At 43.2% G+C, this 12,243-nt stretch overlaps 1 protein-coding gene across 2 annotated transcripts in view; it reads right to left on the bottom strand.

Annotated features, from left to right (window-relative positions):
- The window catches only part of KIF3B (kinesin family member 3B), a 52,671-nt gene that overhangs the window by 20,262 nt on the left and 20,166 nt on the right, over nt 1–12,243 (bottom strand). The window contains exons 2-3 of one of the 2 annotated variants that reach the window (XM_064382312.1): nt 10,833–10,949; nt 1,105–2,569 (exon numbers count right to left, since the gene is read on the bottom strand). In XM_064382312.1, coding sequence (XP_064238382.1) covers nt 1,105–2,505 — 1,401 coding nt within the window. In that variant the 5' untranslated portion in view covers nt 2,506–2,569; nt 10,833–10,949. The remainder of the gene's footprint in view (nt 1–1,104; nt 2,570–10,832; nt 10,950–12,243) is intronic. The other variant, XM_012455207.2, reaches the window with a different exon arrangement.

Raw genomic sequence — 12,243 nt, 5'->3', positions numbered from 1 at the left:
TTGTAACAGTAATAATGAATGAACCACAGCTTCAGGCATCAACGTGGATAAATCTCATGAACATAATGTTGCACAAATAAAAGCAAATGGCATGAGTGGGATTCCATATATATAAAAGCAAAAAATTATGTGAAACAAAACCATGTTTTCTTTAGAGATATATGTGTACAAGCTAAAACTATAAGAAAAAGCAAGGAAACAATAACCACTGAACTCAGGATGATGGTTCTCTCTGGGGAAGAGGAACGCAAGGAGCTACTAAAAATATGGGTGTCAGCCGGGTTCGGTGGCTCCGGCCTGGAATCCCAGCACTTTGGGAGGCTGAGATGGGAAAATCATTGAATCATTTGAGCCCAGGAGTTCGCGAACAGCCTGGACAACATAGTGAGACTGCATCTCTACAAAAAATTTTAAAAATTTAGCCAGGCAAAGTTGCATGCCTATAGTCCTAGCTACTTGGGAGGCTGAGGTGGGAGGATGAGGGTTTGAGCTTGGGAGGCTGAGGCTGCAGTGACTGGGCCGCTGCATTCCAGCCTGGTTGACAGAGTAAGACTCTGTCTCAAAAAAAAAAAAAAAAGAAAGAAAGAAAAAAGAAAAAAAAAAGCCAGACACAGAGGCTCACGTCTGTGATCCCAGCACTTGGGGATGCCGAGACAGACAGATTACCTGAGATCAGGAGTTTGAGACCAGCCAGGCTGACAAGGTGAAAACCTGGCTCTACTAAAAATGCAAAAATTAACCCAGTGTGGTTGCGGGCGCCTGTAATCCTAGGTACTTGGGAGGCTGAGGCAGGAGAATCACTTGAACCCGGGAGGCGGAGGTTGCAGTGAGCCGAGATCACACCATTTTACTTCAGCCTGGGCGACAAGAATGAAAATCCATCTCAAAAAAAAAAAAAGATGTTGTTCTATTTCTTACACTGGGTGGGGGGTACATGGGTATTACTTTTATTGCTGTTCTTTACACTATATGCATATGTAATCATCTCATTATTAATTCCATTTTCATTTTTGTAAATGTGAAAAAATCATATTCATGTCAATTAAACAGACGTTTATTGAGTACTGGATATCAAGGGCCTAAGGAAGGGTATGGCTATGGTACCTTGATCTTGGCGCCCAGCATCTCGGCAGCATCCTTCTCCCGCCGCAGGTCCTCCATCTTCTTCTCCTTCTCCTTCAGTAGCCTCATCTTCTCCTCTGCAACCAAGCTGTGATCCTCTACAATGGCCCGTTTCTCAATCTCCAGTTTTTCTTGCTGTTCCCGCCAGTAATCATCCTTATCATCCCCTTCCTCCTCATCCTCTTCTCCCTCCTCCTCCTCTTCCCCACCCCCACCACTGCCACCACCTTCCCTCTGCTTCTCTCGCCGCCTCCTCCTGCCTATGGACCGTTTTTCCAGCTGGGCCTTGAGCCGAGCAATTTCTTCCTGGAATTCTCGAAGGAGGGCATCCTTGGGGTCCTCATTGACCCTTGGTTTGTTCTTAATGTTTTTGGCACGGTTGGCATATCGCAGAGTGGTCAGAGTCTCTTCTACATTGTAAGAGGCAGGCCCCACATTGGCCACCATCACAGTCTTAGCATTGCCACCAAGGGAATCTTGGAGGAGCCTGGTAAGCTTTGAGTCCCGATATGGAATGTGAGTGCTTTTGCCATCCACCAGAGCAGAGATGACGTTACCCAAAGCGGAAAGGGAGAGGTTGATCTTGGTAGCTTCTTTTAATCTTTCCCCTTGTGCACCAGTCTTGGCTTGCCGTTCGCTGCCAGCAAGATCTACAAGGTTCAATTTCCCTACACGGATGTGGTTTTCACCATCGAGGCCCACCTCGCTGCACTCAATAGTGATAACGAAAATTGCGTGAGAACGCGAGCTGTGCTCGTTCATGTTGGTAGCACCGACAGAACGGTTCTGGTTCCCCAAATTCATCACGTGCTCTATCTCCTTCACACTCTTGGTGACAAAGGAAGATAGGTCTTTCACATACACTCCTGTGTCAGGCCTCTCTTTGAGCTCAGGCCTTTTGGTCTGATCCTTTGAGAGCAGATCTCGGATCTCCTCCTGGTAGATCTCTAAGTAAGAAGCCCTGACCAGGTACTGTTGATTCTGGGATCGAGAGATGTGGGTGAAGATGTGGTCAAATGAGTTGGGAATGACTCCTCGTTTTTCAGGGTCACCACGGATTCCTTCCATTGTGTAGGTTTTTCCCGTCCCAGTTTGTCCATAGGCAAAAATGGTTCCATTGAAACCTTGCAGGACGGAGTCAACAAGCGGTCGGAATGTCTCATCGTACAGTTCAAACTGCTTGGCATTCCAGTCATAGACTGCGTCAAAGGTGAAGGTCTTGGGCATTTCATGGGCCGTCCCTTTGGGGTTCTTCACAGACACCTGCCCCCGTTTAACATCCACATCCACCACTTTGTCATATGAAGCAGCCTTTTCCTTGCCATTCATGGGCCGACAGCGAACCACCACCCTGACTGACTCTGAGCTTTTCAGCTTTGACATGATGAACTCTGACCCAGTCAATCTTGAGAGGTGTCAATTCAAAATGTATCAGAATGCTAAGGACCTAGAAAAAAAACAAAGTAAATAAGCACAGTACTGTTGTTATTGGGGGCTGCCTGACAGAAGCTAACGCACCTAAATAATCTTCACCTTGGTAACCTGACAGCAATATCTGATAACATTACTACATTGTGTATTTCCTCACAGGAATTAACCAGCTTTAGTGATAAAAATAAAAAACTGTAGTCCACCAGGATGGAAGGGTATGGGTATAGGCCACTATACTATAGGCCACTGTGGGCTCTAGCCCATCTTCTTCTCAATCAATATTTGATCTTATATTATAGGCTGAGGCAGGTGAAAATCTTTTAAAAGTCTGGGTCTTACTCTGGGAGGTCGAGGCAGGAGTTTGCTGAGGCCAGGAGTTTGAGACCAGCCTGGGTGACTTAGTAAGACCCTGTCTCCAAAAATATTTTTAATTAGGTTGTATGCAGTAGCTCACATCTGTAATCCCAGCATTTTGGGAGGATGAAGTCAGAAGATCACGTGAGTATAGGTATTTGAGACCAGCCTGGGCAACATAGTGAGCCCCAATCTCTATCAAAAAAAAAAAGTCAATTAGCCGGGCACAGTGGTTCATGCCTTAGCTACTTGAAAAGCTGAGATGGGAGGACTGCTTCAGCCCAGAAGGTTGAGGGTATAGTCAGCTGTGATCACACCACTGCACTTCAGCCTGGATGACAGACTGAGATGCTGTCTCAAAAATAAATAAAATAAACCAGCCTCGGTTGCTCACACCTCTAACTCCAGCATTTTGGGGGGACAAGGTGGATGGATCACTTGTGGCCAGGAGTTTGAGACCAGCCTGGTCAATGTGGTTAAACCCTGTCTCTACAAAAAATACAAAAATTAGTTGGGCATGGGGGCGGGTGCCTGTAATCCCAGGTATTCGGGAGGCTGAGGCACACACGAGAATCGCTTCAGCCTGGGAGGCAGAAGTTGCAGAGAGCCAAGACTGCACCACTGCACTCCAGCCTGGACAACAGAGCAAGACTCTGTTTCAAAATAAATAAAGTAAAATAAAAAAATAAAAATTAGCCAGGGGTGGTAATGTGTGCCTGTACTCCTAGCTAATTAGGAAGCTGAGGCAGAAGGATTGCTTGAGCCCAGGGGTTCAAGGCTGCAGTGAGCTATGATTGTGTCACTGCACTCCATCCTACACAACAGAATGAAATCAAGTCTTACATTCTGTTGAGCTACTATAACCTGTTGAACTACCCCAACCTCTGGGTAGAGCAATTTGGAACTATCTATCAATATTTAGAATGTATATAACTTTTGACCTAGCAATTGTATTTCTAAGAATTTATCCTGAAGATACATATCTTAAACAATGACATATATACAAGGATAGCTGTTGTGGTAGCAACAGATTGTGGGCAACCCTGATTCCCATCAAGAGAAGACTGATTAAATTAAATATATTTAATATATGTGGAATTCTATGCAGTTATTAAAAAGAATGTGGTACCTAAAGAGGGGTGAACCGGCCCAGGTCAGAAACGGAGCAAGTCAGAACTCCCGAGCTGATCAGTAGCGGGATCGCACCTGTGAATAGCCACTGCACTCCAGCCTGGGCAACATAGTGAAACCACGTATTTTTTTTTTTTTTTTTTTTTTTTTTTTTTTTATTAAGACAGTCTTGCTCTGTGGCCAGGCACTAGGCTGGAGTGCAGTGGCCCGATCTCGGCTCACTGCAACCTCTGCCTCCCGGGTTCAAACAATTCTCCAGCCTCAGCCTCTGGTGTAGCTGGGACTACAGGCGCACGCCACCACGCCCAGCTAATTTTTTTGTACTTTTAGTAGAGACGGGGTTTCACCATGTTGGCCAGGATGGTCTTGATCTCTTGACCTCGTGATCCACCTGCCTCAGCCTCCCAAAGTGCTGGGATTACAGGCTTGAGCCACTGTGCCTGGCCCCCTGTCTCTTAAAAAAAAAAAAAAAAGATCATATATATATATAAAATAAAAAAAAGAATGTGGTAATCTAAATCTAAATGTAATCCTATACAGAGACATGTTAAGTGAAAAAAAGTAGGAGATAGTGTGTACAGTATAGTTTACATGGTATGAAAAATGGAAGCTATAACACCAAGAATAAGCCTTAATGCAAATTACGCACTTGGGTGATAATGTGTCAATGTAGGTCTGTTACTTGTAACAAGCGTACAACTCTGGTAGGAGATGTCCATAATGGGGGAGTCTCTGCATGTGTGGAGGCAGAGGTACATGGGAAATCTGTCTACCTTCTGCTTAATTTTGCTGTGAACCTAAAACTGCTCTAAAAAGAAACTCTATTTAAAAAACAAACATTACATACAAAAAGGGGGGATATCTACCCAGATTTCAGAGAAAAAAAGGGGGGGATATATGCATGCTAGATGCTTGACATGAATACAATATTGTTAGAAATATACTTCTAAAGGTAGTAATAGTAGCAACCTTAGCAGGGGAACTGTGGGCCTAGGAGACTCAGAAACCTAGAGAAAGAGGAAAAACTTTTCACAGCATACTCATTTGCAGTGTTTGAATTTCCTAGCTTGTGCTGATGATACTTTTCAATCTCACAATCATCAATAAAAACTGGCTTGTGTAAAATGTGTGCAAATAAATAAGGATGTGGTATAATACATTACATAAAAAGCACTCATTCAATCAATAATTTTTTTTTAAGATGGAATCTCACTCTTATTGCCCAGGCTGGAGTGCAATAGAGTGATCTCAGCTCACTGCAACCTCCGCCTCCCAAATTCAAGCTAATTTCCTGCCCCAGCCTCCCAAGTAGCTGGGATTACAGGCACCCACCACCACGGTCTACTAAAAATACAAAATCAATCAATAAATTTAATAGAATTGGAATGCAAATAAGAAAATCGGGCCAGGTGTGGTGGCTCACACCTGTAATCCCAGCACTTTGGGAGGCCAAGGCCAGTGGATCACATGAGGTCAGGAGTTCGAGACCGGCCTGGCCAACATGGTGAAACCCCATCTCTACTAAAACAAAATACAAAAATTTAGCCAGGCATGGTGGCACATGCCTGTAATTCCAGCTACTCGGGAGGCTGAGGCAGGAGAATTGTTTGAACCTTGGAGACGGAAGCTGCAGTGAGCTGAAATCATTTCATTGCACTCCAGCTTGGGTGACAGAGCAAGACTCAATCTCAAAAAAAAAAAAAAAAAAGAATGGGGGGTGTTAAAATTTTATAAAGTAAAAACAAAAAAAGAGAGAATTTCATTTGGTGCTGGGAAACTCAGGGAGCAGAAGAAAGGATTAAATGGGTCCTTTGGGTGAGGGTAGGTAGTAACCAGGTCAGAGTACTTTACTGGTATATATGAGGACCCAAAACTCTGAAAAATCTCAGTGCAGGTGATTTTTTTTTTTTTTAAAAAGACAGTCTCACTTTGTCACCTAGACTGAAGTGCAGTGGCGTGATGATAGCTCACTGCAGCCTTGACCTCCCAGGCTAAAGCAATATCCTGCCACCTTGGCCTCCCAAGTAGCTGGGTCTATAGATGCATACCACCACACCTAAGTGCAGGGATTTTTTAAAATATGTAATTCATTAATATTGTTATTATTTTTAAGAGAGTCTCCCTCTGTCCCCCAGGCTGGAGTGCAGTGGTGCAATTCTCAACTCATTGGAAGCTCCACCTCCTGGGTTCAAGTGATTCTCCTGCCTCAGCCTCCTGAATAGCTGGAACTACAGGCGCCTATCACCATGCCCAGTTAATTTTTGTAATTTTTTTTTAGTAGAGACAGGGTTTCACCATGTTGGCCAGGCTGGTCTTGAACTCCTGACCTCAGGTGATTTGCCCACCTCAGTCTCCCGAAGTGCTGGGATTACAGGCATGAGCCACCAGGCCTGGCTGTTTTGTTTTTTATCAAAAGGCCCTTCAGTGACAGGTCTCTCTCTCTCTCTGTGACCTGTTCTCTAGCCGCCCTGTCCTGCTGCTCACAGACAAGTGTTATGAGATTTTTAATCACTGATACATAATAAGCAAATATGTATTAATACATACTTGTCCCCTCCCTTTTTACACAAACATATTATACACAATAATAAACAGTGTCCTTGGAGTTAGTTCCCTCAGTAAATACAGCGCTGCTTTATTCTTTGCAACAGCAGCATAATACTCTACTGTATGCATGCACCATAATTTATGTCACTGCTGCAGATGCACTTCAGCTGTTTCTGTTATTTTTCTGTGAAAAACTTAGGACATACATTCATTCATGTGTGGGAAAGTATATCTGTAACCATCAATTTCTAGAAGTGGAATTGCTGAATCAAGGATATACGCAGTTGTAATTTTTAAAAGATATGTAGAACAATGACAGCAGTATTCTTTTTCATTGTGAGAATGACCTATTTCCTGCCATTCTCCCATGGTGGGAGAAGGTGAAGCGGTGATGGGCCACTTGGGCATATACGCTGTGGCTTAATAAATAGGGAGCATCAACATATTCCTCCACTGATCTTCATAGACTGTTCTGCTGCTAAGCAAGTGAAAACACAAAACGTTGCTTTTCATATTTCTTCTAGTTGTTACATGTAATAAAATACTGTTGCCTAGAATGAAGAAACAGAAGACCTCTTACCCTCTCTGAATATATTTTCTGTAAACTCTGAAAAAATAGATGTAATTCTTCTTTCTTATGGATGATTATGAGACTAAGAGGTGCTTACATGGGTGGAAATATTTTGTAAACTAATATAAAGCTGGATTAAAATAACAATACAGATTCATCCAAAACCCTTGTCAAGGGGTCATTCCAGAGACTAAGGATGAGTCCTAATTTTATGCATTAAACATCACTAGAATAAAATTTCTTTCTTTTTTTTTTTTTTTCCCCAGAGACTGAGTTTTGCACTTGTCACCAAGGCTGGAGTGCAATGGTGCAATCTCAGCTCACTGCAACCTCTGCCTCCCGGGTCTAAGCGATTCTCCTGCCTCAGCCTCCCAAGTAGCTGGGATTACAGGTGCCTGCCACCACGCCAGGCTAATTTTTGTATTTTTAGTAAAGACGGGGTTTCACCATGTTGGCCAGGCTGGTCTCAAACTTCTGACCTCAGATGATCTACCCGCCTTGGCCTCCCAAAGTACTGGAATTACTGGTGTGAGCCACTATACCCAGCCTAAAATGACGTTTCTTTTTTTTAAAGAAAAATGGGGGGGGGGGGGGCGGGGGTTTCACCATGATGGCCAGGCTGGTCTCGAACTCCTGACCTTGGGCAATCCGCCCTCCTCAGCCTCCCAAAGTGCTGGCATTACAGGCATAAGCCACTGCGCCCAGCCTAAAATAACATTTATATTGTTCAATTTGTGGCAATCATCCTAAAAAAATTCAGATTAAAGCTGGGCGTGGTGGCTCACGCCTGTAATCCTAGCACTTTGGGAGGCCAAAGTGGGTGGATCACCTGAGGTCAGGAGTTCAAGACCAGCCTGGCCATCATGGTGAAACCCCATCTTTAAAAAAGAAAAAAAGAAAAAAGAAGAAAAAAAATTTTCAGATTAAGTTGAGATCTAAATACCTAATTGATGTTCAATAAGAACTAAATCTCAAGCCATGTAAAGAAAACTATGCAAAAGGAGGCCCTTCAGGAATGTATTAATTATCTTCAAGATCGGAGTGTCCAATCTTTTGGCTTCCCTGGGCCATACTGGAAGAAGAATTGTTTTGAGCCACACATAAAATATACTAACACTGACAATAGTTAATGAGCTAAAAAAAAAATTGCAAAAAAAAAAATCTCATGTTTAAAGAAAGTTTACAAATTTGTGTTGGGCCACATTCAAAGCTGTCCCAGGTCATGGGTTAGACAAGCTTCTTCTAGATGCTATTAAAATTTTGCCAGTTGTGAAGAAAGAGCCATGTGTTAGAATGGCCAGTTTACTGCGTCATTTCAGGGGAATGCCTCTTGAGCTACGGCCTGTCTCTCCCTGCATTTCAACAGAGGCCTGCCAAAGCTGATCTAGGTGCAAAGGGAAAATCCCAGCCCCTGAGCCTCCTCTGGGAAGACTTCTGCTGCAGTGCACGAGCCTGCCAGACAAGATCCTAGACCTGAAAGAGTAAGAGAAACGGAATAGCAGGGCGGGGCAGGGAGACAGGTCAGTGCAGAGGACTGATTCTTCTGCATTACAGACTTTTGAGAAGGCGGAGCTGTCCAACTTTTACCTATCAAAACAATGGGGCTCCAAGCCCGTGAAAGAAAGAAAAGAAAGCAAGCAAGCCTGCAGCAAGCTGACCTTGAGGTTCAGCTGCTTTGTAATAGCACCGTCTATTTTTTGAGCTCTCCAAAATGACAGAAACAAAGGAATGATAATGACCTACATTAATCTTAAAAATCTTTAAAAAGGAAGAATTCCCAAAGCATGAGTCCCCTTAATTAAATCTGCTCAACTCTGAACACAGAACACCATTTCTTTTCTGAACTCACCCAGCTAGACTGAACTAGTCATGTATTATTGACATATTCTTTCAGGAAAATGGAGTAAGTTAATTTCCTGCCACCAAGGCTTAAAATATTATTCTGGGTCTTCCTCAAAGGAGAGAGTTTTCTTGGAAAGATGCCCTGATACTCTTCCTTTATTACCTTTGTTATTCTTCCAGTGGGTCTAATTACAGAGTGATAAATCTTTAAAGGATCTCAAAGAATTGCCAGGAAAGAAGCAAGCACAGATCAGCAGCTCATCGCCTTCACCCTGAAGACCTTTTCTGCTACAACTTGTCATTCAGTGTTAACACTCACTGTTTGAATGGTTATTGAACATGAAAAATTGAGTCTTTCCCCAAGCTCATCTCTTTTATCTGCTGAGGAAATCAGATGCACATTCGTCACGGCTACCACACTCTTCCAGACCGTTCTCCAACTCTTTTGTGTTTGGCTTCATGCATCCTCACCTTGCTAGCTGTCATGGAGTCTCACCTCAAAGTCCAGAACTAGGCGTGGATTGGATTCTCAGTAACTATTGTCTTCCTAAGGAAACTCTAAGAGAGAGGTCACAAACTGGTTATATTCTCTATCTGAAACATTTTATTTGGCCTACTTGGTATTTAAAACAACATGAGCCAGGTGTGGTGGCTCACATCTGTAATCCCAGCACTTTTCGAGGCTGAAGCAGGTGGATCACCTGAGGTTAAGAGTTCGAGACTAGCCAGGCTAACATGGTGAAACTCTGTCTCTAATAAAAATACAAAAATTAGCCAGGTATGGTGGCGGGCACCTGTAATCCCAGTTACTCGAGATGCTGAGGCATGAAAATTGCTTGAACCCAGGAGGCGGGGGCTGCAGTTAGCTGAGATTGTGCCACTGCATTCCAGCCTGGACCACAAAAGCAAAAGTACATCTCATAAATAAATAAAACCAACATGGACAAGATGCTTCCTGCAGCATGGTTATCATAATAGAAACACTAGAAAACAGGTTGGGGGTGGTGGCTCACACCTGTAATTGCACCACTTTGTGAGGCCGAGGTGGGAGGATTCCTTGTGGCCAGGAGTTCAAGACCAGCCTGGGGAACATAGTGAGACCCCCTATCTCTACAAAAAATTTTAAAAATATAGCTGGGTGTGGTAGCACATACCTGTAGTCCCAGCTTCTTGGGAGGCTCAGGTAGTAGGACACCTTGAGTCCAGGAGTTGGAGGTTGTAGTGAGCTATAATAGCACTATTGCACTCCAGCCTGGGTGACAGAGGGAGATACTATCTGTAAACAAAACAGGCCAGGTGTGGTGGCTCTCACCTACAACCCCAGTACTTTGGGAGGCCGAGGCAGGAGGATTACCTCAGCTCAGGGATTGGACACCAGCCTGGGAACATAAGGAGACCTCATCACTACAGGAAATTAAAAACTTAGCCTGGCGTGATGGCACATGCCTGTAGTCCCAGCATCTTGGGTGGCTGCGTCAGAAGGATTGCTTAAGCCCAGGAGTTTAAGACTCCAGTGAGCTGTGATCACACCACTGCACTCCAGTCTGAGTCACAGAGGAAAACCCTTTCCCAAAAAATAAACAAAACATCTAGAAACAACCCAGACATCCATTTATAGAAGAATTGAAAAATAAAATATGGTATATTCATGGTATATTCCTATTACAGATAATATGGCTGGGCGCAGTGACTCATGCCTTATAATCCTAGCACTTTGGGAGGCTGGGGCAGGCAGATCACCTGAAGTCAGGAGTTTGAAACCACCCTGGCTAACATGGAAAAACCCTGTCTCTACTAAGAAATACAAAAATTAGCCAGACATGGTGGGATGTACCTGTAATCCCAGCTACTCAGGAAGCTGAGGCACGAGAATCGCTTGAGCCCAAGAGTAGGAGGTTGTAGTGAGCTGAGATCGCCCATTGCACTACAGCCTGGGTGACAGAGCGAGATTCTGTCTCAAAAAAAAAAAAGACAATATATCATTCAGTAGTTATGAGTAATAAGGAATAAATTAAAGCAGAGGTTAGCAAATTACAGCCTATAATACGAATCTGGCCCAGAGCCTGTTTTTGTAAACAAAGTTTTATTAGAACAGCAGTATCCTTTAGTTTACATATTATCTATTGCTGCATCAACTATAGAGTTGAATAGAGTTGAGTAGTTGCAATAGAGACAATATGGACTACAATACTAAAATATTTACTGTCTGGTCTTTTACAGAAAATGTTTGCCAACCTCTGAATTAGGGTTACGTATTTAACATGGGTAAATAAATAGGCGGAGTGAGAAACAAATCTGCAGAGTAATAGTTATGATTAGAACTTACAAAACAATATGGTACTCGCGGATTTGCATTTATGTATGTATAAGTTTTAAAAAGTGGCATAGGATGGGTGCAATGGCTCACACCTCTGTAATTGCAGTACTTTGGGAGGCTGAGGTAGGAGAATCACTTGAGTCCAGAAGTTTGAGGCCATCCAGGGCAATAGAGCAAAAACCTATTTCTACAAAAAATGAAAATTAGCCTGGTGTGGTGGCCTACCACCTATAGCTACTCCGTAAAAAGGTGGAAGGATCACTTGAGCCCAGGAGGTAGAGGTTACAGTGAGTCATGACTGCACGATTGCACTCCAGAGCGAGACCCTGTCTCTGAAAAAAAAAAGAAAGAAAGAAAATGGGATAGAAGGACATACAACAATTTATAATAGTGGCTGCCCAAACTGGGCAATGGGAAGGGTGGATAATGGGACTAGAGAAGGGAAGGATATTTCAACTTATCTGTAATATTTTATCCTTTCTCTTAAAAAACAAAAACAGAGGAAAGTTTCCAGCTTGTAAGAGAAAATGCTAACATTTCTCTTACTTTGTTAATTCTATTTATTATATTATTCTCTGAATTTCTGTTTGCTTTTTGAGATAGAGTCTTGCTCTGTCACCCAGGCTGGAGTGCAGTGGTGGAATCTCAGCTCACCGCAACCTCCACCTCCCAGGCTATTTCTGCCTCAGCCTCCTGAGTAGCTGGGATTGCACAACTCATTTTTGTATTTGTTTGTAGAGCTGGGTTTTTACCATGTTGGCCAGGCTGGTCTCGAACTCCTGGCCTCAAATGATCCACTTGCCCTGGACTCCCTAAGTGCTGGGATTACTGGTGTGAGCCACTGCAGCAGGCCTGATTTTTTTCTAATTCAAAAATAAACAACAATTTTATATTAAAAACAAAATTTCCACTTATCTAGAAACATGGG

This window comes from Aotus nancymaae, unplaced genomic scaffold (assembly GCF_030222135.1).
Source record: "Aotus nancymaae isolate 86718 unplaced genomic scaffold, 86718_ANA_hifiasm-v0.15.2.pri h1tg000029l, whole genome shotgun sequence".
In the NCBI taxonomy this organism is placed as follows: Eukaryota; Metazoa; Chordata; class Mammalia; order Primates; family Aotidae; genus Aotus; species Aotus nancymaae.
This window is presented reverse-complemented; position numbering and strand designations above follow the sequence as displayed.